The sequence below is a fragment of the Triturus cristatus genome, chromosome 12 (assembly GCF_964204655.1).
Source record: "Triturus cristatus chromosome 12, aTriCri1.1, whole genome shotgun sequence".
Taxonomy (NCBI): Eukaryota; Metazoa; Chordata; class Amphibia; order Caudata; family Salamandridae; genus Triturus; species Triturus cristatus.
This window is the reverse complement of record NC_140595.1, coordinates 61,479,482-61,505,100: the sequence shown is the minus strand read 5'-3', so window position 1 is coordinate 61,505,100 and position 25,619 is coordinate 61,479,482. Positions and strand designations below refer to the sequence as shown.

The 25,619-nt window shown below is 48.1% G+C and overlaps 1 protein-coding gene across 1 annotated transcript in view; it reads left to right on the top strand.

Annotated features, from left to right (window-relative positions):
• The window catches only part of BTBD2 (BTB domain containing 2), a 231,232-nt gene that overhangs the window by 181,183 nt on the left and 24,430 nt on the right, over positions 1-25,619 (top strand). The window contains exons 6-8 of the mRNA XM_085636939.1: positions 8,083-8,275; positions 9,602-9,689; positions 18,758-18,904. Of these exons, the coding sequence (XP_085493065.1) occupies positions 8,083-8,275; positions 9,602-9,689; positions 18,758-18,904 (428 nt within the window). The remainder of the gene's footprint in view (positions 1-8,082; positions 8,276-9,601; positions 9,690-18,757; positions 18,905-25,619) is intronic.

Sequence of the window (25,619 nt, the reverse complement as noted above, 5' to 3'; positions counted from 1 at the left end):
CGAGACAGTCGGCGACCTCTGGGAACCCCACAGTTGAGCAATGTCGCGTTTGGCCACCATATATCCCAGAGTCACCCACCGCGTCTGCGGCACCGAGTAGTCGGTTGGCTCCCACACATTCAACAGGCATCTCCTCGCTTCGGGCAGCAGCGACACACGCGTAACCACCCGCAGGACCTCATGCACACCACGCCAGAATCGCTCCACCTCCGGGCATTCCCACAAAATATGGAAAAAGGTCCCCAAAGAACCACACCCACGCTTACACAACCCGTCTACAGCATATCCCATACGCAGTAGCCTTGGCCCCGTGACATAGACCCTATGGAGTACCTTGAGCTGGACGAAGCGAAGGCGGGCCGGTATGGCCACCTCTTTCGGGGAGGCCACCGCCGATACCCAGTCCTCGTCATCCAGCTCCAATCCATCGGCCACCCATGCCTCACGAAGGTTAGTCAGCAGTCCCGAGCGGTCATTGATAAGTTTTTTATAGATCAATGAAATCGTGCTGTCCGGTACATGTCCATCTAGCACTCTATCCTCCAGAGGGGAATACTCCGGGATGGAGGCAACGTCCGGGAATACGGAGCATAGCGCATGATGGATCTGCATATACCGAAAGTACTCCCTGTCCTGTAACTGGAATTCTGTCCGTAGCATATCGAACGTTTTGAATCCCCCCCTAGTCCAGAGATCACCCACCCTGCTGATGCCTATCATGTCCCACTTTTCAAAGCCCTTCGAGGTCCACAGGGAGCCCAACTGCTCAGATGTGTATAGTGGCGACGCCCGGGTCAAACGACCTTTCCACCCCATCGCCGCATTAGCCGCGTGCCACACTCGTACCATGACACGCGTGGGGCCCGTCAGACGTGCGTCAAGCGAGCCGGAGTACAGCGCTCGGTTATAATCACCACCCGGCAGTAAAATCTTATCCATTTCAAAGGCCGGGTTTAGAGCGGGCCCGTACAGGCCGTGATTAATCGCAGCCAGCTGGGAGGCCCAATAATACCGTTTGATATCCGGGAGGGCGATCCCCCCGTCATACCACGGGAGCGTCAGCTTCGCCAGGGCGATACGCGGTCTACCCTCCCAGAACAGTCGGTGCTGCAAACTCTCCACCTCGCGAAAGTAGCGCGCCGGGACGACGTCCATTGTGTTCTGCAGAGCGTACAGGAAACGCGACAGCGACATCATCTTAAACAATGCCGCCCGGCCGAGCGGCGAGAGCGGCAAGCGCCTCCAACGCGCAACATCCTCCTTCAGGCGCTGGAGGGGGGGAAGCAAGTTCTGACTATATCGGGCCTCTGCGTCCAGGGTAATGAAGACACCCAGGTACCGGAATCCCCGCGGGGCGATCTGGATAGGACAGCCCCGCGGAAGGACAGGGTCCTCCCCAGAGAGAACATAGACGCACGATTTAGCCCAGTTGATGACAAGGCCGGAGTTAAGACCAAATGAATGCAATACATCAACCAGCACTATCAGTGATTTACGTGGGGAAGCCATGTACAGGAGAATATCGTCAGCGTATAGAGATACGCGGTCCTCATACTCGGGGGTCCAGCGGAGACCATGAATAGAAGGTTCCCACCGCAGCCACTCCGCCAGGGGCTCCAAAGCGAGCGCGAAAAGGAGCGGCGATAACGGGCAGCCCTGCCGCGTACCCCTGCCCAGCTCGAACGAAGCCGACACTCTACCGTTCACCACGACCTGCGCCAGCGGGCCAGAGTACAGCAATTTTACCCAACTGATGAATCCTGGGCCAAACCCAAACTTCGCGAGCGTCGCCCAAATATAAGGCCATTCAAGCGTGTCGAACGCCATAGTGGCGTCCAAGGACGCCAAAATGGCCGGCTCTCGTATGAACGGGACACGTGCGAGCACCCCATGCAAACGCCGCAGGTTAAGCGCTGTATTGCGATGAGGGATGAAGCCGGACTGATCCTGGTGAATCAAGTCACACATTACGCCGACCAGCCGATTGGCCAACACCTTGGCGAGGATTTTGGGCTCTGCATTCAATAACGAAATAGGCCGATAGGATGTGACCCGGTCCCGTGTCCTCCCCTCCTTATGGATAACCACGATAGTAGCTAGACGCTGGTCTAGCGGGAGGGAACCCGCCGAGTGGGCCGCGAGGAACATAGCACGGAGATGTGGTGCCAGCGTATCCGGTCGCAATTTATACAACTCGATGGGAAGACCATTAGGGCCCATGGCCTTGCCGGAAGCGACCGATCGTATGGCGAGGGCAATTTCTTCGGAAGTTGGAGCAGCGTCCAACGACACTCTGTCCTCCTCCGAAAGGGAAGGCAGCGCGATCTCCCTGAGCAGGGCGTGGGAATCCTCTTCAGAGCGGGAGGACACCGGGGAATACACCCCACGGAAATAGTCTGCAAAGCAGGAGACAATTTCTTCTGGTTCAGTGACACACACACCATTCTGTTTCTCAATCAACGGGACAACTCGACTCGCTCTCTCCTTTTTGTCCAACCATGCAATCAATTTACCAGCCTTATCACCCACATCGTACAGTCTCCCCTGTTGCTCTCTACTGAGGCCCCTGGCCGCCTCCGTGACGAGGGCCTTATAAGCCGATTGCTTGAGTCGGAGAACATGTAATTTGTCATCTGTCACCCCACATTCTAGATCACCCTCCAACTCGGTTATCTCCGCTTCAACACGAGTCACCTCCTCCCGCTCGCGCCTCCGGGAATGGGAAATAAGGGACAAGGCCTCTCCCCTGAGTACCGTCTTGAACGCCTCCCACAATGAGATCGCCGATGACACAGACCCCACATTCTCGTCAAAGTAGCGCTTAAGGGATTTAACCAGCTCTGCGCGAATGGTGGGGTCACGCAGGTACCAGGGATTAATCGGGACCACCCAACCCTCTCCCCTCGGAAGAATATCAAAGTGCAACAAGAGTGGAGAGTGGTCCGAAATACCCCGTGCCAAATGGCACACCTCCCCTATCCTCCCAACGTGCGCCGCCGGAACCAGGACATAATCTAGCCGTGAGAGACTACCATGAGCCCCTGAATGGAAGGTGTACTGCAGCTGCGTGGGATGTTTCAAACGCCAACAATCCACCAGCCCCAAGGTATCCAAGAGGCCAGACAACCATGCCTGGGCACGGGGGAGATCCCTAGGGGGGTGACAATCCACAGTTCCGGAAACCACAGCATTAAAATCCCCCCCCACCACTAGAATCCCCTCCGGAAGGCCAAGGAGGAGGCGCCCCAGATCCGCAAAGGTGGTCGTCTGCAGCCCCGGCGGGACATAGACAGACACAAAAACGACCACTCTGCCCTCCATTCTACCCACCAAAACCGTGTAACGTCCCCTGTCGTCATGGTGCACCTCATCAATCTCCAACGGGAGCGAGTTCTTAACCATAATGCCCACACCCCTTGAACCAGACGTGAAGCCCGAATGGGCCACAAGGCGGTAGCCCCGTCTATTCATGGCACAAAAGGAGTTGCCAATGAGGTGTGTCTCCTGCAGAAAGACTATATCGGGCGAAATTTGCTTCAAGAACTGCAGGACCACACCTCGTTTTATCCTGTCCCCCAATCCATTAACATTCCAGGACAACAAACTCAGTCCCCTACCCCCCATCATAAACAGAAGCCATCACTCGTCCCCCTGAGAGCACTTTAGAAATGATACAACAATGCTTTTGCCTTGTGGTAGAAACGAACAACACCCCACCCCAACCCACCCACCCCAACAAAACTCCCCCCTCCCTGCACCCCTGCATGAGCCCAGACAGCCCCCCCAACTTGCAGTGTGCCTGTCGCCCCTATATAGTGAAACTAGCTAGACCCCCTAGAGGAGGAAAGAGTACCCCTTCTAGACCCCACACAACCTCCAAGGGAGGGGAAAGAACAAAGACAGAAGCTTTAGTCGAAAGTGGCATCATAGTCGTCCAGAGTGAGGTCCAATATCAACCCCTCAGTCCTGATCCAGTGGGCCGTCTCCTCCCGCCCCCCCCCCCCCCCCCCACCATCTCGAGCACTACCCCCAGACAGAGTGTCCAGCCAGTCCCCGGCCGCTTTGGGACGATCAAAAAAGTGCGTGCGACCATCCACCTCTACCCGCAGCTTGGCCGGGAAGAGCATGGCGTATTTTAAGTTCATGTCCCGGAGCCGGCGCTTAACACCCAGGAAACTCAGTCTCTGTTTCTGGACCGCTTGAGTGAAATCGGGATAAAAGTTCACCTCCATATTTTCCAGCTTAATCGGTCCTTGCAGTCTGGAGGCTTGCAAGATCGCGTCCCTGTCCCGAAAGTTAAAAATCCGGGCAATGAGAGGCCGCGGAGGGGCTCCGACCTTCGGCCTTCCCCCGGGAACTCTGTGGGCCCTCTCCACGGCAAAGAATTTACTCAGTCCCCGAGGCTGGAGATGGGTAACGATCAGGTCCTCTACAAAAAGATCCGCCGCCGCTTCCTCCCGTCCCTCGGGTACTCCGATGATGCGGATGTTATTCCTCCGGGCCCGACTCTCGGAATCTTCCAGGCGCCGATCCATAAGCACACTCGCCTGACGAAGTCGGTGCACCTCTGTTTGTAGGGCCGCCACCTCAGTCGTGAGGCCCGACGCGGTGTGGGCCAAAGAATCGACCCGGTCGTTGGTCTTGGAGAGATCAGCCCTCACCAGGTTGACATCCACTAGGACCGCGTCGATTTTATGGGCTAAGGTGTCAAACCGCTGGCCCACCGATGCCTTCATCTCAGCAATGGCGCCCATGACGTCTTGCAAAGTCAACTCTGTGGGCAAATCCGGGGCATCCGGAGGGCACTCAGAGGACTTGTGCGGTCCACCGGGAGATCCTTTCGGGAGGGTGTAGCGGTCCATGATGTTGGCCTGATGTGCGGCGCCACACCGGGTCGACTTGGCCTTCAACCGATCGCCATCTTGTTTCGTGGCCATCGTCGCGGGTCTCACCCCCTCACCAGCCACGCAGTAAAAGGCAAGCAATCAAGGCCACGGGCTCCGGGGGGTCACCCCAGGACGGCGGAGCGGGCCACAGCAGGCAGGCAGGCTGGGTCACCCAGCGAGGCCACCCCAACACAAGGAGCGCCGCTATCCCACTTGCAAAGACGGCAAGGGGACGCGAAAGTGAAAGTGCGGGGTACGCGACTCGCCAGGCCCAGCCCGCCGTTGTTGTTCACTTTGCCACCGGGTCGCCCCCAAACGCGAGTCCGGGGTCAGGAGCGAAGGAGGCCGCGAACTTCAATCGGTGCTCACTCCGGCACCCGAGGTCCGATTCGAGAACGGGAAACGGGTACCACCTCGGCTCAGGCTCACCGACACAGTCCCCTCAACCGATGCAGGATGAAGACAGGATAAACGTAGGAGGTCGCGGAGGTCCTCGGGAGCCTCGCACCTACGCGGCCATCTTGGTTGCGCGCTAGGCTCCTCCTCCAGCAGCACATGCTTTAACGTGCTTTACATACACTTGATCTTGAACTTGCACTTCTGTACTATTAGAAACGCACAAAACCCTTCAGAAAAACACAACAACTTGGTATCTTTCGCAAATCCACGTTAAGGTAGTGCTATCTCAAAATTAGGAATAGCATGATGGATAGTCAAATGTATACGAATTTGCCATGCCAAGGCAAAACTAACAGTAACATGCATGCCAAGGGCTCACTCAACAAGGAAAAAAGGAACAACAATGGCATTTCTAGGGAATATTCCTCTCATTGACATTTGCAAGGCAGCAACATGGATAAACCCACACACTTGAAAAACACTATTTTGTGAGTGTACAAGCCAGACAACAGGCCTAGTTGGACAACCAGTCCTTCAAATATTATTTCAAAGAAATGCACCACCTCATACCTAAAGCCACTGCGAGAGGGGTACTGATTTACAGTCTATGCATAGCATGTGTATCTTCAGCCAACACATGCTACAAATTCATTCTGTTTCTTACCCTGTAAGCATCTATTCGTAGCGTGTAGTGCTGCAGATTCACATGCACCCTCTCGCCTTTCCTGCAGCTATTAGATGGTGACAGATATACACAAAAATAAGCATGTTCAACAGCAAAGCTAACTTAGCAGATTATATCCTTATTCCCTATATGGCAAGGGGAAAAAAACATTATCTAACAAAGGAGCCATTGAACATGCACAGTACCTGTAGGGGGAGGAGAAAACGCTGATTGTAAAAGTTATTTGAGTCAAAACAACTTGTGGAGTCCAGGCCCAACATTAGATGGCTGGAGTATGCATAGCATGTGAACCTGCAGCACTACATGCTACGATTAGATGCTTAAAGGATAAGTAACGTACTCCATCCTTGTTACAGTATAAAAAAACAACACAGTATTTGTTTAATTGCTTGAAGGTGCTGACTAGGCAGTAAAATTCATAATTGTCTGAGTATTAAATGTACATATGAGTTTGAAATAGTATTGACTGGCTAATCCTGTGTGATTTTTGAACCAATGGGCCCTCTGGTTCTAGCTTTCATTTCTTGTCAATTTCAACCTCCCATGTGTGTCTTTAAGTCTCCTCTACTCCTCCACCAATAGCAGCGAATCAGGAATGGAGGATGATGATGAGACAGTGATGTTGACTATAAGAGTTTGAGGTCAAGGCACGCGTTCTCTAGACACCAACCAACCAAGCAAATGATCAGTGTACTCCATTTACAATTTAATTATACACTTACCTTTTTCAATATGACCATTTGGAATTGATCTGTCCGCATTTTAGGTAAGACTGAAATCATTCAGATTGCTCGGGTGTGGATGGAGTTGGAGTGCATGGTGGGATCAGATACAATCAGTCGTTGAAGTGGGTGCGATCTGAGGTGCACGACGTGCCCTTATGTTTTTAATTCAAGAAAAATAGTAGCCCTACTTTCTGTGAAAAGAGGACCGCCTGGGGCTGTTAAAGTGACATTTGAGTTGGTTCAGTTAAAATGTAAGGCAGGGAGTCTCCTAAGCCGTGAAACTAAGGGAGGGGCAGACAGCCAAACAAGGCTTCTTGCTAGGGTGCCTGCCGCCTCAAAGAAATGTAAATGTGCGCAACTGGTTAATCTGAAAATGTACAGGGTTCTTGGAAGTCTGTATTGGGTTTAATTGATGGAATCACTTGAAGTTTTCTGTCGGCACAGATATATTCTTTTTAATTGGTATTGTAAATGGAGTTACCAGGTGAGCTGTGAAGTGTTTGCTTTTAAAGGACAGTTCTAAAACAATATTGCAATACCTAGAGTCTGGGTAGTACTAAAATCTATATTTTGGAAGCACTTTTTTTTTAATCATAAACCTTTTTGCGCATTTTGTAACAGCCTATCTTGTACTGTGAGTAATACAAGTTTAAAATAATGGCTTACATATTCAGTGCTTTCTGTCAGACTTTTACCACAAACCATGCACAAGTCGGTATTCTCCACTGCACCAACCAGGATTCAATTTTGTGGTTCTCCGGTGATATATATATATATATATATCTATATATATATATACGCACACACACACACCTCTGCAGTGCATTAACTAATAGAGGTTTTATAATGTACAATAGTGCATTTCCCATTGATTAACTTAACTTTTATTCTTTTTATTCTTTTTCCATTTAAGCTGTGCATTATTTTATATGTAGTTACCTGAAGGTGAAAGGCCGGAAAAAGTTACAGAATATATATATTTCTTTTTTTAGCCACACCTTTTACCCCATCCCCAGTGCTCATAGCATCACAGTTTCCATACTTTTTTTAATGCACTTCGACCGATGAACACAATTAAATTTCACCAAAATGTTACATGAAGTAAATAAAAAGTAGTACATTCGCTGAACATAAGCAAGGATAGGCTATTGGAAGGGGTCATTTGAAGAATAATTTAAGTTCAGAGGGTTAATATGCAAGTTGTTCATTTATTTTTTTATGGTACATTAATGCAAAATATTTACTCTTGTGCTGTTATTTTTTTAATTTCATTGTGTATTCACTTGCTTTTCTAAAAATAATGTATTATTGTCTTCAGTCAAGAAATCATTAAGCTCTGGAGCTTGTGTCCAGCAACTTTTCTTTTAAACATTTTTCTTCTGCCCAGGTCCTGCCCAGTCTGGAATTCTCACAGACCGTGAAGTGGTTAGCCTTTTTTTGCACTTTACGGTGAACCCAAAGCCACGAGTGGAGTTTATTGACCGACCTCGCTGTTGCCTGAGGGGGAAGGAGTGCAGTATTAACCGTTTCCAGCAAGTGGAGAGCCGCTGGGGCTACAGTGGGACAAGCGATAGAATACGGTTAGTTTCCTTTGACTGTTAGTGATCTGGAAAGGAGTAAAGTGCTTGTTTTATTGAAGTGTTAGTGCAAGGTAAAGATAAGAAAATGGAGAGCAGCATAAAAGATTTTGGTGAAATCCATTGGTGCAGTCTTAATAGACTTTAAATCTTCTACATTGGCTCTGTCTTGTTTTTCTGCCGCACTGTCGAGTGATCTAGTGTTGATTCTCTATACAGCCTTGGGCCACTGTCTGTTTTTCGTATGCAGTGTAGTGCTGCGCCTCCTGCCTTGTTTTTCCTTGTTTGAAAGTAGCCTTTCATATTTTCCTTCAGGCTTCTTTACATAGTACTACTCTTTATTTGCTTTGAATGTTATTGGGATACTTGTTGGGCTACTACGCATGTCGATTTCTAGAGCTCAAGTATTCTTCCCAATCTCGATTAAGTGTGACTGATTCCATTGTCACAGTTTGGTTCATTAACTTAGACGCTCCTCCGTCTTAAGAAAAATGTATTTCCATTTGCCGAAGAACATTTTCTTCAAAGTCATCCTAAGTAAGTATCTGAACTGGCATGAGTAATGGAATGCGTGCAAAATATCTATGCATTCTGAGCAGTTATTTCAGTGATTTTCTTGTACTTTTATAGTGTGATCTTTGTTTTTATTTTTTGTTTTTTTTTTACGTTTGCTAAATTTGAACTGTACAGAGGTGACTTAAATGCAGTGTTTAGGCAATTGTTACCCATTGTTTTGCCAGTGCTGGCTGACTCATGCAAGATTTTGAGGATAACCGGTTACTGTTAGATTAATTTCATATTTTGATTTAACATTAAAATTTCATAAGCAGATATGTTCAAAATGTGTTATGGTGCAGGCCTCCTGGAAGAACATTGAGTGCCCTTTTTTTAGGCTGATGTGTCTAGGAGAGTGAAATGATTTCTAATTGAGTGTACCGGATGTTAAATGTAAATAAAATCTGTTAAGCAAAAAGCCATGAGATAGTGAGAATAGCTGGTTATTCTAAATATAAGAAGCAGTTTATTCTCTTCTTGACTAAGCTATTTGAACCTTCTTTATTACTGAATACTAGACTCAGGATCTCCTTTTCAGCTAACATCACTAGAATAAATTTTTTGAAAATCAATGCTGTTACTACCTTGTATTATCTGTTAAAATGATTACGAGCAGATAAAATGTTTTTGATTAATTTGTTAAATTTGTAGTTGTTAAAACATGAAACTAAGGCTGTGATCTTCAGAATATTAAGCAGCCGATTCAGCCATCGGTGTGCCTTCAAACGCTTCTATTTCATTTTGTTTCTAAACGTGCTTTTGTTTTTGTCACAGGTTTTCAGTAAACAGAAGGATATTTATAGTCGGCTTTGGATTGTACGGTTCAATACACGGACCAACTGATTATCAAGTAAATATACAGGTATTTAATCACATCTATTCCCTCTTGACTTACATAAAGTAGATGCTGGTTTGTTGCTAGCTTCACTGTGTCTTTAGATAGTGGAGTCGTTTCTACATATAACCCCAGGCTCCCGAATGGAGTGGTCTTTGCTGCCCATAGTGGTATATTGCCTTCATACAGAGGCATGATATCGGAGGGTACAAATATTTTGTTTGTTTGTTCTGATCATGATATTCTGTGAGAGGATTTTTGCAGCTTCGGATTAATGCTAATTGCATCCTAGCAAATGTGAATGCGGTACTCATTATGTTGTACAGGATCCTAATCTGAGAAAAAAATGCAAATTTCTTTTTCCCCTAATTTTTTTAAACAAACAAAAAAACTTATACCAGGTAAAAGATATATACTAAATAATTCCAATCAGAGCATCCATTGTTGCAACCTTTTGCTTGTATATTAAAGTTGAATCTGAAGTGCAGACAGAAATCAAAGGAAACTTTTTTTTACCTTTGGTCTACAGCAGTGTGGGCAATAAACATTTGTTCTCCACTACCGAGTATGAAAGCCGATCATCAAGTTGGTAACAGAACTTGTTGATAGTATAGTTCTTGTTCGCCCCTGCATCTTGCAGTGTACACTGCTGATCTTAACTAAAGGCCTCTGACTCTCCTCTGTGGCTCCCTCCTTACCTATGTCACTGTGGGACCAATTGTCTGAGATAACCAACCTCAATAGATATGTGACCCATCTTGGTTTCTCTGAGGCTATTTCTCCTGCCATTTTTACTGACCTTTTTTGAGCAGCAGGCTTTCCAGTTATGCTGCCTCAAAGATGTAGATCATATTGACGTTTCTCACCTTCTTCCAGCCAGTGCTTAAAACTTCCCCTTATTCAAATCTGTCACTCTGGACATTCAGAAGGTCACCGTTCTTCACTCTCCCCTATGCAGTTCAGAGTTGTATGCTAGCTGTTCAGTAAAACACATGTATTTCAAAATTTCTTTCAGTGAACTCAGGTTGTCATTGGCAATTGTTGTTCAGTCTTTGACACACGCACATCAGTAATTTGTGTCTGACTGCTTCTGTACTAGAGAAATCAAGTAAAGAGTTGTAGTCTCCTTTTGTACTGAAGCCTGGACATAATCCGACATAAATGCCAAAGGTGGATTATTAGCAGCTGTTTCTTGTTACTACAGCTGCATTTCTAGCTTCTAGTTGTAGGGCAGTTGCTGGTACAAAGTTGTATTGTTGCAGTACTTGTGTTTTTGATTTTTTTCTAAAAAAAGAAATAAACAATTCCACCCTATTTTAAGATCAAGGTGCAATAATCATATCCTCAAAATAGAAATGCAAGTGCATATCCAACTCTGGGAGGCTGAGCCTTTTTAGTCAGCCATGTCTCTACTTAAAATATCTTGGGCCTTGTAGCAAGCAATGATTTGCTCTTGTCACTAACGTCATATGCTTATGTGCCGAATCAAATTTCAAGATATTTCAGATATCACAGGGGAGTGCCAATTTGCAGGCTTGTTCTTAATATCGTGGAACGATTTCACACAGAGAAGAAATTACAAAAATACTGCCCACCCGAACGGCTGTGGAATCCATCTTTTCAGTCAAATCCGAGTATAGTTTGAGTCTGACTATATAGATTAATAAATCAGCGAGGTTGTGAATATTCATTAAGGTTTAACAGGCTTACCCATGCCTGACCTCTTGGCTTTGCCAATCCTTGTTTTAATTTAGTTTCTAATTGTTTCGCGGTTGGGCTGGCATTTGGTAATTACCTCTGTTTTCCTTTCCACCGTCCCCCACTACTTTTGTCCCCCTTACATTCCATCCCTTCTCTCATCATGCCTTCAATGTGCCCTTTTCCTTTTTTTTTTTTTTTTTTTTAAATAAGAGAACAGAGCCTCTATGGGACCATGTCTTCAACTATTTTCAGAATTTATTTATTTCCCTACCCAGAGGTCTTCTGATGGATACATCTGCCTGTGGATTCCTCACCTTTAGAATTATCCCAATGCGCAGCATCCCACGGAAACCTTTCTCCTCAGCTCTCCTACATCGACGAGGACGTCACAATGGAACGGTTCCACACGCGACTCTGCGTGACGTCATTGGAGCCATAAGAAGACCCCGGCATGTTGACGTCAGTTCCCCTTTTTTTCTGCGCTGTACATGCATAACGTTTCTTTCCTAAGCTCTCCATTTCTGGGAGTTTTTGTTGCAGATTGTTGTGACTTTGTAGCCATCGAGGATTACTACTCCAGGAAAATCGGGTTTCAAGCCATGCAGAGAATGTGGGGGCCAGATGTCCATCACTGACCCCCATGAAGACTGCTTATGGTGTCTTTCGTTGGACCACGACGTAGGGACGTGCACTTAGTGCAAGCGCCTGAATCCTAAAGAGCTGAAGGAGGCAAAACTATTCATGGCCCAAGGACAAGAAGCAGAAAAGGGGTAGCAGGAGGTCAAGGACCTGTTCGAAGTCACCGACTCCACATACTTCGAGGTTGATGAAGAAACATAAGAAAAAGAAGCACCATGGTTCTCAGCGTCGCTCATCAGAGATCTCTCTGTCCCCTTCCCCTGAGGGGACTTCGGCCCCATCTCCGAGAGCAGTTACTCCACCAGCTCAGGGAAATGCAACACCTTCACCATTGCCAAGGTCGACCACTCCACCTCTGGCTCCGGCGTCTCTGGCGCCGGAGCCAAATTTGGAGCCTCCCCGAGCGGCTTCAGAGCCTGTAGTACTGGATCCGATGTAGTCTTCTTTCCCGACTCCGGGTATGGAACCGTCGCATTTTTTTAATGCGATGTTTGGCGGAGCAGCAAACCCTACTGGTGCGCCTGTTGGCCCCCTGGGTCCGTTGGCATATTCTCTGGGAGGTTTGCCACCTCACTTTCCTCAGACACTTCTCCTGCCTTTCATTCCTATGGCTCCAGGGAGTAGGCCTCTTCCGACGACAAGGTTTTCGATGGTTGTGCAATCCTTGGAGTGGTGAATACCACTGGATGGTTCATCCCCGGTGCCGTCTGTTTCCGAACCAACGCTGACTCTACCTCGACTGGCATTGACTCCTGTTTCTGTGGACCTCCCTTCGACGCTGATCCCGAAGTCACCAGCATTGCGTCTGGCACCGCTGACGCATGTTCCGAGGATGAGGTCTCGGAGAGAGGCACAAAGACTATTTGAGGAAGAAGCATACTAGGAGGAGCATGGAGAGATTGTGGATGGTGACCCAGGTTTTGAAGTTTTACAGGAGGCTAGTGGCCTGGATACCTCTCCTGAGCTTTCATCTCCAAAGTGTCTGCCGATGCAGGGGATGACCACTTATCACACTGTGATCAGGAAGGCTGCAGACCTCTTGGAATTGCCTCTTCCTACAGCGGGGTTTAAGTCTAATATCCTGACAAAGGTGCTCCATTCTCCTTCCTCTATTTCAGAGTCTTTACTTCCCTTTAATGAGACTTTGACAGAGCCCATTATCGACGTCTGGCAGAAGCCGATGTCTGCTCCAGCAGTGTCCAGATCTGGGGCAAGAAGGTATAAGGTGGCTCCAGGGGATTCTGCTTTTCTGTCCACCCATCCTTCGCCAGAAAGATTGGTCGTCCAGGCTTTGTGCTCTTCGATGCAGTCTGTAGGTTCTTTCCCATCTATGCCTACAGATAGGGATTCAAAACTCATGGAGCAATCGGCAAAGAAGGTGTTCTCGTTTGGGAGTATGGCCCTCAAGTCAATGAATGCCACCTGCCTTTTGGATTGCTACATCCATGCCCTCATGGACTCTGCCAGGGAGGTGGTCCTAAAATTGCCGGAGGAGGTGCAAGGGCGTTTCCCAGAGGTGCTGTCTGATGTCCAAGCTGCTGCCCGCCAGGTAATAGTCTGGTCATGACTCTGTTGATTCGGTAGCCAGGGCAGTGGGATTGTCTGTGGCTACTAGGAGGCACGCCTGGTTGTGTGGTTCAAGGTTCTCCTGACGTCCAAGCTAATTTACTGGATCTGCCATTCGCTGGATCTCGCATGTTTGGGGTTAAAGCGGATTCAGCGCTGTAGCGCTTGAAGGACAGTAAAGCCACAGCAAGAGCATTTGAACTTCAGTCTCAGCCCAGGAACTTTTGACAGTTCTGCACATTTCGTGGCTTTGGGAGGAGCTTGTCCTTACGTGCCAGGCAACAGCTGCTGCAACAGCAGGCAAATCCCTTGTACAGATCCTATAGGGAAAAGGGCAGAAGTTGTCTGCGGGGTGCTGTGCGACAGCAGGTATCCTCCTCCTCTTCTGCCCCTCCAACTGGTGCGTCAGGGAAGCAGCTCTAGCTCCACCATCTTAGAACATAATTGTCCAGTGGGAGGATGGGAGTCCCATTTTCTTCAACATTGAAGGTCTGTTACTACAGATTTCCGGGTGTTGAACATAGCAGAGAATGGGTATGCCCTACCCTTGCGGGAGTTCCCCCATCCTTTCCCTCCCCATTAGTGCTTGTGCTCGAAAGAGCACTTTCTGCCTCTTCTGCAGGAGGTTCTGTCATTGCTGCAAAAAGGTGCCATTGAGGTGGTTCCGAAGCAGGAAAGGGTTCAAGGATGCTACTCCCGGTACTTCTTGATTCCCAAAAAGGACGGCTGCTTGAGGCTGATCCTAGACCTCAGGGTTTTGAATTTTTAACTTAAACAGGAGAAATTCAAAACGTTGACCCTGGCTCAGATTCTTCTTGTGCTGCAGAAGGAAGACTGGATGGTGTTGATCGATTTACAGGATGCATATTTTCACATTCCCTTGCTGAAGTCGCATTGGAAGTATCACCGTTTTATGGTGGGGTCTCAACACTACCAGTTTGTGGTCATTCCGCTCTGCCTTACTTCCGCACCTCGGGTCTCAATCGCGGGGCTTCTCAAAGCGAAGTCTCCAGAGATGGCGTTGCATCATTTGCAAGTAACGCAACTGTTGTTCGACTTGGGTTTTCCATAAATGTACCCAAATCTCACCTGGTGCGCTCTCAGCGCAATCTGTTCATAGGGACAGTACTGGACACTACTGGAAGTCGCGCCTTCCCCTCTCTACAGAGGTTCAAGACATACAGGCTGTGATTCCACTTTTTCAGAATGGAGCGGCTGTTCCAGTCCTGAAGGTCTTGCGTCTGCTCGGTCTGTTAGCTTCCTGCATACTGTTGGTCAACCATGCACGCTGGCGTATGATGGCCCTCCAGTGGTGCCTCCTAGGCAGTGGTTTCAACACAGCGGGGCTCTCAAAGAGGTGGTCAGAATCTCTTGAGACACTGCAGCTGAGCGGTTGTGGTGGAGTGTTCCAGGCAACCTGTCCCAAGGGAAGCCGTTTAAATCACCTTCTCCGGTGGCGGAGAACCCACCTGGGGGATATGGAGGTCAGAGGTCTTTGGTCTCTAGAAGACAAATTGTTTCACATCTGTCTTCTGGAGTTGCGGGCAATACGTTTGGCTCTCAAGGCCTTCATTCCCTCCCTTTGCGGTCAGTCGGTTCACATCCTAACGGGCAACACTACCGCGATGTGGTACATAAACAAACCGGGAGCAGTAGGGTCATATCTTCTTTGCAGGGAGGCTCTGTGACACTGGCCCTGGGTCTTGTATGCGGGACCTGAGAGTGCAACGAAGAGACTAGTCCTCTGTTTACTTCTAATTAACTTACGTAATTCCATCACGCACTGACGCACGCGAACGTTTATACGTCCGTGGGCAGTGCAGCAGTCCATGCGGTTTTCAGCTTTTGGAAGAAGCGTCGGCTTGAATGACGGGATATCGCAACGATAATCACTGGAAGACGTTGCTGAGACTAAATGGACGAACAGTAGGCGATCTTTGACTTCAGCAAACACACTAAGGCGCTGAGACGAAAAATTGACCTAGAGCTGCCCCTTGCGAGGGATTCGCTCGGATTAATTACAGATAGACTGTAATCCCCGTCCTGAGGAAGCCAAATAATTGGAGGCTGAAACGCGAACGCGTCGACACACTGATCTATGAGGAGTCCACAGATTGGGTTGACTAAGAAATTAGTTATTTGGCGCATATTAATAAATCAGGAGAGGAGTAATACCTCTGACGCCAAGAGGATTACCTCTGAATGTATTACAGTGAATAAGAAGTGTACATATTTGTAGCAATAGTCAGGGGAATTTATGTGTGATACATTGTTGTGTATATAAGATGTATATATGTTGTATGAAGTTGTATATAGAGGTTGTTGTGTAATGAACTTTTTTTGTGTTTGTCTATGGATATATTACGTGTAAAGTACTCTGATGTCCACCAAGAGATATCCGCTTCTGAAAAATAATTATTGAAAGTTTTGATATAAGAAAAAATAGATTGCCAAGAAAATTAATTGTTTCTTGTGTGTAAATAAATAAGAGATTGATCCCTCTAAGCCGTTCTTCTTTATACATATTACCTGGGGTCAGGACCATCAGATTGCGTGATCGGAAATCATCTGGCCGGGGAACTGAAAGTGCGTGCGGACAGTGTGTCGGCCGTATTTGGCCGATCACGAGTGGTGTCTAAATCTAGAGGTGCACCTTCGCATTTTCAGGATGTGGGGGTTTCCTCAGTGGGACTTGTTTGCTACTCATGAGAACACGCACTGCACGTCGTTCTGCAGTCTCCAGTATCCGATGTGAGATTGTTGCAGGATGCATTTCAGTTAGATTGGGGCTCACAGCTTCTTTTTACGTTTCCTCCCATACCCTTGATTCCTTGAGTTCTGAAGAAGATTCGCCAAGACCGGGCCGAAGTCCTATTGATCTCCCCAGATTGGCTGCGAAGGGTGTGGTACACAGACCTTCTTTACCTCTCATTGCACCCTCTGCTCCATCTTCCTCTAAGGGCAGACCATCTATCACAGTTGCAGAGGCAGGTTCTACACCCCCCACCTCCAGAGCTTGCTCCTTCATGCCTGAAGATTGAACGGGCATCCTGAGCTCTTTCTCTTTCCCACTGGATGTGGTGGATGTCATATTATCGGCCAGGAGACACGCCACCAAATCTGTCTATTCTGGTAGGTGAGCAAATTTGTTAAATGGTGTAAAGAGAGAGCTATTGATCCTTTGCAGGCCCATTTGTCTGATGTTCTAAGTTTCTTTCATTCCCCCAGCACAACAGGGTTGTGTAGTAGCTACTGTTAAGGGCTACTTGTCTGTCTTGTCGGCTTTTCTCTGTTTACCAGATCAACACTTGTTTAAATCGCCTATAGTTATGAGATCATTAAGGGTCTCACAAATAGGTTTCCTCCCACTCCTTTCAGCATGCCTCAGTGGGTTTTGAATTTGGTTCTCACTTTCTTGATGGGTTCACCCTTTGAACCATTACATAGTTTTCCCTTAAGGTTCCTAGCGTTTAAAATTATATTTTTGGTTGCAATCACTTCTGCTAGGAGGGTGAGTGAGTTGCAGGCTCTTCGCTCCAAGCCTCCTTTTACCTCATTCCATGCAGATAAGATGGTTCTTAGGACCAGAGCTGTTTTCCTGCCGAAGTTGGTCACTCCTTTTCACTTGGGGCAGTCCATCACTTTAACCACTTTCTATCTTCACCCTTCTAAGGAGGAGAGATTTCACCCCCTGGACTCCAAAACGGCCGTCAGCTTCTACCTGGACAGGACTAAGGACTTCAGGTTGGATGACCAACTCTTCATTGGTTATGTGGGCATGATGAAGGGCAAGGCTGTCCACAAGAGAATGCTGTCCAGGTGGATCCTCCTCTGTATCAAGATCTGCCACGCCATGGCCAAGAAGGAGCCTCCTGAAGGTATTTGCGCTCATTCTACCAGAGCGAAGTGTTCTTCGGCATTAGCTAGAGGTGTCCCAGTTGTAGACATTTGTAAGGCGGCAACTTGGGCCTCGGTCCACACTTTTGCGGAGCACTATTGCTTGGATTCTGAGGTGAGGAGGGACGGCCATTTTGCACCTTCTGTGCTGCAGGACTTTTTGGTATAGGCAGGCAGGCACCCTCAGCCGGGAGGGGGACTGCTAGGGATTCAATTCAAGAGGTGAGGAATACACAGGCAGATGTATCCATCAGAAGAACAAGTTACTTACCTTCAGTAATGCTGTTCTGGTGGAAGTATCTGCTTGTGGATTCTCACTGACCCACCTGCCTCCCCGTTGCCTGTCTGCTTATACCGAAAAATAATCAATGTATATTTTATGTGAATTATTGTTGGAATCATGTGATGCTTGGCACTAGGAAATGCCTATGATGAAGAATTTCCAGTTTTGGCTGTGTTTGTATGCAGTGTAGACTTGTGAAAATGTTGCGGCTCACCCTTTCTCCTTGAAGGCACGTAAGAAATGGGTGGGACTGACATCAGCATGCTGACGAGGTTTTCTTATTGCTCCGATTACGTCACGCGGAGTGGCGTGCAGAGCCATACCATTGTGACGTCCTTGACGACGTGGGAGTGTTGAGGAGAAAGGTTTCAGTGGAATGCTGGGCATTGGGATAATTCAAAAGGTGAGAAATCCACAGGCAGATGCTGGATCCACCAGAATAAGCATTACCAAAGGTAAGTAATTTGTTCTTTTTTTTCCATTTTATTCTGCATGTGATTGTGGAACAGGATTCAATACTTTCATTCCTCTTTTTAACCATTTTCTTAGACTGCTTTTCCCTAACTTTGTCTCCCAAGCTCACTTTTTCTACCAGAATGTTTATTAAAACTATAATTCCCTAACTGAGATACTCTACGAGGCCCTCTATCTTTGTAATTCATCTTTATTTGCCTTGTTTTAAATATTATTTTCTTCAAAACTGTGTTTACGTTAGTAGACTTTTCTCTAAAAGAGCTTTTAGTTATTTGGGTGCTCAGTATTTGTTTAGAATTTTTCCCTATGAATTTACAAACTACAATCTGTCTCACCACCATGACTTGACTACCAACGTCATCTGCATCAGATTGTAAAATAAATCTACAAGAACCGTTTTGATTGGAGTTAAGATTTTGGGGCTTTAGTTTGAATGCCCCCAGTGATTTCTGAATTCTAATAAACATGATTTTAACTACTACATGAACTATATTGTATGCATCTTGCTAACCTCTCCCACCAATCTGTCTTCTAGATTATCCACACAGACAGCAATACGGTGCTGGGTCAGAACGACACCGGGTTTAGCTGTGATGGATCCTCAAATACATTCCGAGTGATGTTTAAGGAACCTGTAGAGATTTTACCCAATGTTAATTATACTGCATGCGCTACACTGAAGGTAAAATTTGAGAAAAATAAAGTTTATTTTATATATGGTATTTTAATCGCTCCAAGAGATATCATACTAGCTTGGTGTTTGTATGCACTCTGCCAGATTAGAATGTTACAATTTGAAGGTGTGAGAAAGTGGCTCTGTATATACTGTTCCCTAATAGGTACAGGGTGTATAGAGTCCACAGTCCCCCAGAGGCTGATAGAGGTCAAAGTTAGGTATGACCTTACTCTCAAAAGTGGTAGCTTGGTCGAGCAGTAAGGCAGTACCAGAGGACAGTGTAAAGCATTTATTGTACACACTCAGTCAGCAAATGGTTTCACACACTCAATAACTGAACTCTAGGCCAATGATTTGTATATATAAAATATATGCTTGTTTTATTTTTAGAACCACAAGGGGGTAAAAATATACTTTCTCAGAATGAGAGGTTGAATATAAATACTTTTGTTTCAAGCAATAAATTTGTGTAAACAGTCACAGTTGGTTGCAATAAACAATCCTATTTCCTAAACATAACAATGCATTGAGCTCAATGGTAAATTCAGGTTATTTGTAATAAATTACTTTTCAGATTACTTTTGGAATTCCAGGTCTGGATCCTAGAACCAGCCTGGGGTCAGTATTCAGAATCAAGTGAAGAAAGTCGACTTAATAACTGTAATGATTTTTAGATAATATTTAGCTATTTCAAAAGTTAGCACTTAGAAAATATTTCACAGAAAACATTCAATGGATCTCTATGGCAAGAAATTCAAATTGCAGGTAGAGTACGTTATCGTTACTTTAGTAATCCAGGACTGGGTGCCTAGACCCAGGACTGGGGTCCTTATCAAAAGCAGGTAAGTAATTTCGTTTGCAGAAATGGTACGATTTTAAAAGAATATTTCAAATTTGCAAAAGTAGACACTTAGAAGAAATTTCACAGAAAAGCAGGCAATGGTTTCCTATGGGAGAAAAATGAGTTAGAAGTAAGTATAGTTGTGAACACTTTTCAGAGTCAGGGCTGGGCACCAAGATCCAGCACTGGGAGCTCACCTAGGAGCAGGTGAGTAAATTCGTTTTTGTCACTTGGCTGATTTTTGGTGAATTTTTGCAGTTTTGAAAAGTTCACACTTAGAAGATTTTTGAAGAAAAAGCCAGTCAATGTTACCCTATGAGGAAAATGAAGTTAGCGGTTTAAGGGTAAGTACTCGACTGGTAGTGTTGAAATTCCGGGCATGGACTCAGGGGTCCCCCAGTGTCAGGTAGGGACAGTTGGTTCACCCTCAGCGGTTTCAGGACGGCCGGGTGCAGAGAGAGTTGGGCCCAATGTTATCCTATGAGGGATAGGGGGGCCTTGGTTGGTGGCTGCTGTCTGGCAAGCCACGCGGCTGTGGGAGCTGGGCTCCTGGTCACTTACTCAGGGCAAGTGGGGAAGTAGGTTAGAGTAGAGAGGGCACTGCCAGGGCCACTCGGGCGGCTGGGTGCAGGGTGCTTTTGAGCCTTAGGGCGCTCAATGGAAATCAATGGGAATGTTCCGGTTTGGAAAGAGGCTGCAGGCTCGGGGACGAGGAGGTTTCAGGTGCCACCACCACTTCGAGAGGTAAGTTGGGTAGTTGTAGGTTAGGTGGGTACCCCAGGATTGGGCACAGGGGGTCGCAGGGCGCCGGGTGCAGGGGTGCCTTTTGACGTCGGGAATCTTACCCTCTGGTTGATCGCGGCTGGGGTGGCACTTGGTTCTGAGGCTGCAGGCTTCTTCCGGGATGTCGAGGGGGGTCCTTGGGTGCCGGACTCTGGGTCACAGTCGCCGTGGGGTCGTCCTCTGGGTCTTTGTCCACTCCGGCACTGGCCAGGCTTGGCTGGTGCAGAGTGTGTTGGGTCCGCGGTCCCGGGCTGGTGCCAGGGATAGCAAGTAGGTTTCTTGAGTAGAGCCTCTACTCGTGGGAGTCCCAGGGGCTTAGAGCTAAAAGGTAGCCAGGTCCTCCGGGGTTGGTGAGGTTGCTGGCCACGTGGGATGCCGCGCTGGTGCAGGTTCGAGAGTCGACAGGCCGGTAGGGCTGGGGCCAAAGCAGTTGGTGTCTTCTTCTCTTTTTAGCAGCTGCAGGGCAGGTCTTTGTTCTTCTTGCTCTTCTTGTCGTTTTTCTATCTGGAATCTGAGGAAGGAAGGTTCAGGGGGCCCCTAAATACTAGATTTAGGGGCGTTACAGGTAGGTGAAGGCCAGGGACCAATGGGTCCTTGTCCTGGGGTGGGTACACCCCCTATCCTGCCTCTCTCCTGTGGGAGGGGGGCAGTAGCCTAATCCTGATAGGGTAGGGCCTCCCATCTTCAAGATGGCGAGAGCCCGGAGATGTGCTTCACCTCGCCTCCCCCACCTGAGGGGTGGGGTGGGCAGGCTGGCACATCCCCTGTCCTTGTATGGGGTTTCCGGCCAAGCTTCCCGCCAGAGTGGGGGGTTGCAGTGGCCTGGGGAAACTCCAACTGGCGGCATGCCTTTGAAGCTTCCCTTTGCTCATCCTGGGGGAGGAGATTTCTCACCTCACCCAGGATGTGCATTGTTGCAGGCCCGGGAGAGCAGGGGCTCTCCCACCCAGGGGTCCAGCAACGTGTCTGCTGTGTGGCAGCCTGGGCAGCCTCAGAGCAGACGTGGATTGCAAGTTAGCTGTAAGGGGGCATCTTCTAAGATGCCCTCTGGGGTGCTTAGTACATTAAATCCTACACTGGCATCAGTGTGGGTTCAATGTGCTGAGAAGTTTGATACCAAACTTCCCAGGCTTCAGTGTTGCCAATATGGTGCTGTGGAGCTCGTGTTTGACAAGCTCTCAGCACCATGTATTCTTAAATGACAGCACTGCACTTACAGTGCCCAGGAATGGACCCGGGTACTGTAGGGGCACAGGGCTCCTGCTCCTGTGCCCACACCATAGGCGTAATGCACCCAGCTAGAGGGGTGGCTGACATATGCCTTGGCAGTGTAGGTGATGGGCATGGTACACAGTGATGTGTGCCATGTCGACTCTTTGTTTTGTCCTGCACCCAGACACTCAGCCTGCAAGGGCAGTGTGTGTGTGTAAGGGTACAGGGCCTCTGAGGGTGGCACAATGAGTGCTGCAGCCCTTAGAGGCCTTCCCTGGTCACAAGGCCCTGGGTACCTAGGGTACCATTTACTAGGGGCTGACATGTGGCTAGGGTTTGCCAATTTGGAGTTTGTGTGGTTTAAGGAAGGAACATAGGCCCTGGGCACCTGATTGGCAGGAACCCAGGGTACACTCAATCGAAGTACATTCAGCAATTTAGCAAAAAGTGGGGGCATACCATGCAAGAAAGATGGCACTTTCTCACACAACCCCCCCCCAAACGAAAGGTGATGAGACTAACCTTGTCCTATGGAGTCTTCATTGTCTAAGTGGAAGAACCTGGAAAGTCCATCTGCATTGGCATGGGCAGTCCCTGGTCTGTGTTCCACTTCAAAGTCCATTCCCTGTAGGGAGATGGACCACCTCAGTAGTTTTGGATTTTCCCCTTTCATCTGCATTAGCCATCTGAGAGGTCTGTGGTCAGTTTGAACTAGGAAGTGAGTGCCAAACAAGTATGGCCTCAGCTTCTTCAGGGACCAAACCACAGCAAAGGCCTCCCTCTCAATGGCACTCCAACGCTGCTCTCTAGGGAGTAGTCTTCTGCTTATAAAAGCAACAGGTTGGTCTTGGCCTTCATCATTGGTCTGGGATAGGACCGCTCCTATCCCTAGCTCAGAGGCATCAGTCTGCACTATGAACTGCTTGGCATAATCTGGAGCTTTTAGAATTGGTGCTGAGCACATTGCTTCTTTTAGGGTGTCAAAAGCCTTTTGACAACTAACTGTCCAGTTAACTTTCTTGGGCATTTTCTTGGAGGTGAGTTCTGTGAGGGGGGTCACAATGGACCCATACCCCTTCACAAACCTCCTGTAGTACCCAGTCAAGCCAAGGAATGCCCTGACTTGGGTCTGGGTTGTTGGAGCTATCCAGTCCATGATGGCCTGGATTTTGGGTTGTAAGGGCTGTACCTGGCCTCCACCTACAAGGTGGCCCAAGTACACCACAGTGCCCTGCCCTATCTGGCATTTGGATGCTTTGATAGTGAGACCTGCACTCCGCAGAGCCTCTAAAACCTTCCCAAGGTGGATCAGGTGATCCTGCCAGGTGGAGCTAAAGACAGCAATATCATCAAGATAAGCTGCACTAAAGGACTCCAACCCAGCCAGGACATGGTTCACCAACCTCTGGAAGGTGGCAGGGGCATTCTTTAACCCAAAGGGCATCACAGTAAACTGATAATGCCCATCAGGGGTGGAGAATGCTGTCTTTTCTTTTGCTCCTGGGGCCATGCCAATCTGCCAGTACCCTGCAGTTAAGTCAAAGGTACTGAGAAATTTGGCAGCCCCCAATTTGTCTATCAGTTCATCTGCTCTTGGGATAGGGTGAGCATCTGTCTTGGTGACAGAGTTGAGCCCTCTATAGTCCACACAGAACCTCATCTCTCTCTTTTCACCCTGTTGATGAGGTTTGGGGACCAGAACTACTGGGCTAGCCCAGGGGCTCTCTGAAGGCTCAATGACCCCTAACTCCAGCATCTTGCTGACCTCAGCTTTGATGCTTTCCTTGACTTGATCTGACTGTCGATAGATTTTGTTCTTGACAGGTGCACTGTCACCAGTGTCCACATCATGGGTACACCAGCTTGTCAGACCAGGGGTCAGGGAAAAGAGGCTAGCAGATTGTTGCAAGACTTGCTTGCAGTCAGTCTGCTGTTGGGCAGAGAGGGTGTCTGAGAAAATCACACCATCTACTGACCCATCTTTTGGGCTGTAGGATAGGAGGTCAGGGAGTGGCTCACTCTCTGCTTCCTGTTCTTCATCAGTCACCATCAGCATGGTGATGTCAGCCCTATCATTGTAGAGTTTAAGGCGGTTCACATGGATGACCCTTTTGGGTGTCCTGCTAGTGCCCAGGTCAACTAGATAGGTGACCTCACTCTTTCTCTCTAGGATAGGGTAAGGGCCACTCCATTTGTCTTGGAGAGCCCTTGGTGCCACTGGCTCCAAAACCCACACCTGTTGCCCTGGTTGAAATTCAACCAGTGCAGCTTTTTGGTCATACCAGTGCTTCTGGAGCTCCTGGCTGGCCTCAAGGTTCTTGGATGCTTTTTCCATATACTCAGCCATTCTGGACCTTAGGCCAAGCACATAGTCCACTATGTCCTGTTTGGGTTCTTGCAGAGGCCTCTCCCAGCCCTCCTTTACAAGACACAGTGGTCCCCTTACAGGATGACCAAACAGAAGTTCAAAGGGTGAGAAACCTACTCCCTTCTGTGGCACTTCCCTGTAGGCGAAAAGCAAGCATGGTAATAGGACATCCCACCTCCTTTTGAGTTTCTCAGGGAGTCCCATGATCATACCTTTCAATGTCTTGTTGAACCTCTCAACAAGGCCATTGGTTTGTGGGTGGTAGGGTGTAGTAAACTTGTACTGCACTCCACACTCTTTCCACATGTGTGTTAGGTAAGCAGACATGAAGTTGGAACCTCTGTCTGAAACCACCTCCTTAGGAAAACCCACCCTGGTGAAGACACCCAGGAGGGCCTTGGCTACTGCAGGAGCTGTAGTAGTCCTAAGTGGAATTGCTTCAGGGTACCTAGTAGCATGATCCACTACTACTAGAATGAATTTGTTCCCTGAGGCTGTGGGAGGTTCGAGTGGACCCACAATGTCCACACCTACCCTTTCAAAGGGGACCCCCACCACTGGTAGTGGAATGAGGGGGGCCTTTGGGTGGCCACCTGTCTTGCCACTGGCCTGACAGGTAACACAGGAGCTGACAAACTCCTTCACCTTTTGGTGCATCTGGGGCCAGTAAAAGTGACTCACTAACCTTTCCCAAGTTTTGGATTGCCCCAGATGTCCAGCTAGGGGGATGTCATGAGCCAAAGTTAGGAGGAACTCCCTGTACTTCTGTGGCACTACCACCCTCCTGGTGGCTCCAGGAGTGGGGTCTCTTGCCTCAGCATACAGTAATCCCTCTTCCCAATAAGCTCTATGGGTACCACTGACATCTCCCCTGGCTTCTGAAGCAGCTTGTTGTCTCAGGCTTTCAAGAGTGGGACAGTCTTGCTGACCCTGGCACAGCTCTTCCCTAGAGGGTCCCCCTGGGCCCAAGAGTTCAACCTGGTAAGGGTCAAGCTCCATGGACTCAGTTCCCTCAGAGGTATCTACATCCTCTCCAGGGGGAGAGGGGTTCTGAGTGTTTGGCTGTACAGAAGCTGGTCCCCCAGTCTTCTTGCCCTTCCTCTTGGTTGGTTGGGCCATTATTCCAGGCTCCAAACCTACTTTTTCACCCTTCCTCTTGCTCTGTGCTCTGGTTTGCACACACACCAATTCAGGGATGCCCAGCATGGCTGCATGGGCCTTTAACTCAACCTCAGCCCAGGCTGAGGTTTCCAGATCATTTCCAAGCAGACATGCAGCCGGCAACTTTGGAGAGACCACTACCTGTTTCAGGCCAGTAACCCCCCCCCCAGCCTAATGTTACCATGGCCATGGGATGACTAGTGGTGACACTGTCAGCGTTGGTGACTGGGTAAGACTTCCCAATCAAGTATTGCTCAGGGGAAACCAGTGTGTCTTTCACCATAGTGACACTGGCACCTGTATCCCTCAGAGCTTCTACCCTAGTTCCATTCACCCAGGGGTACTGTAAGTATTTC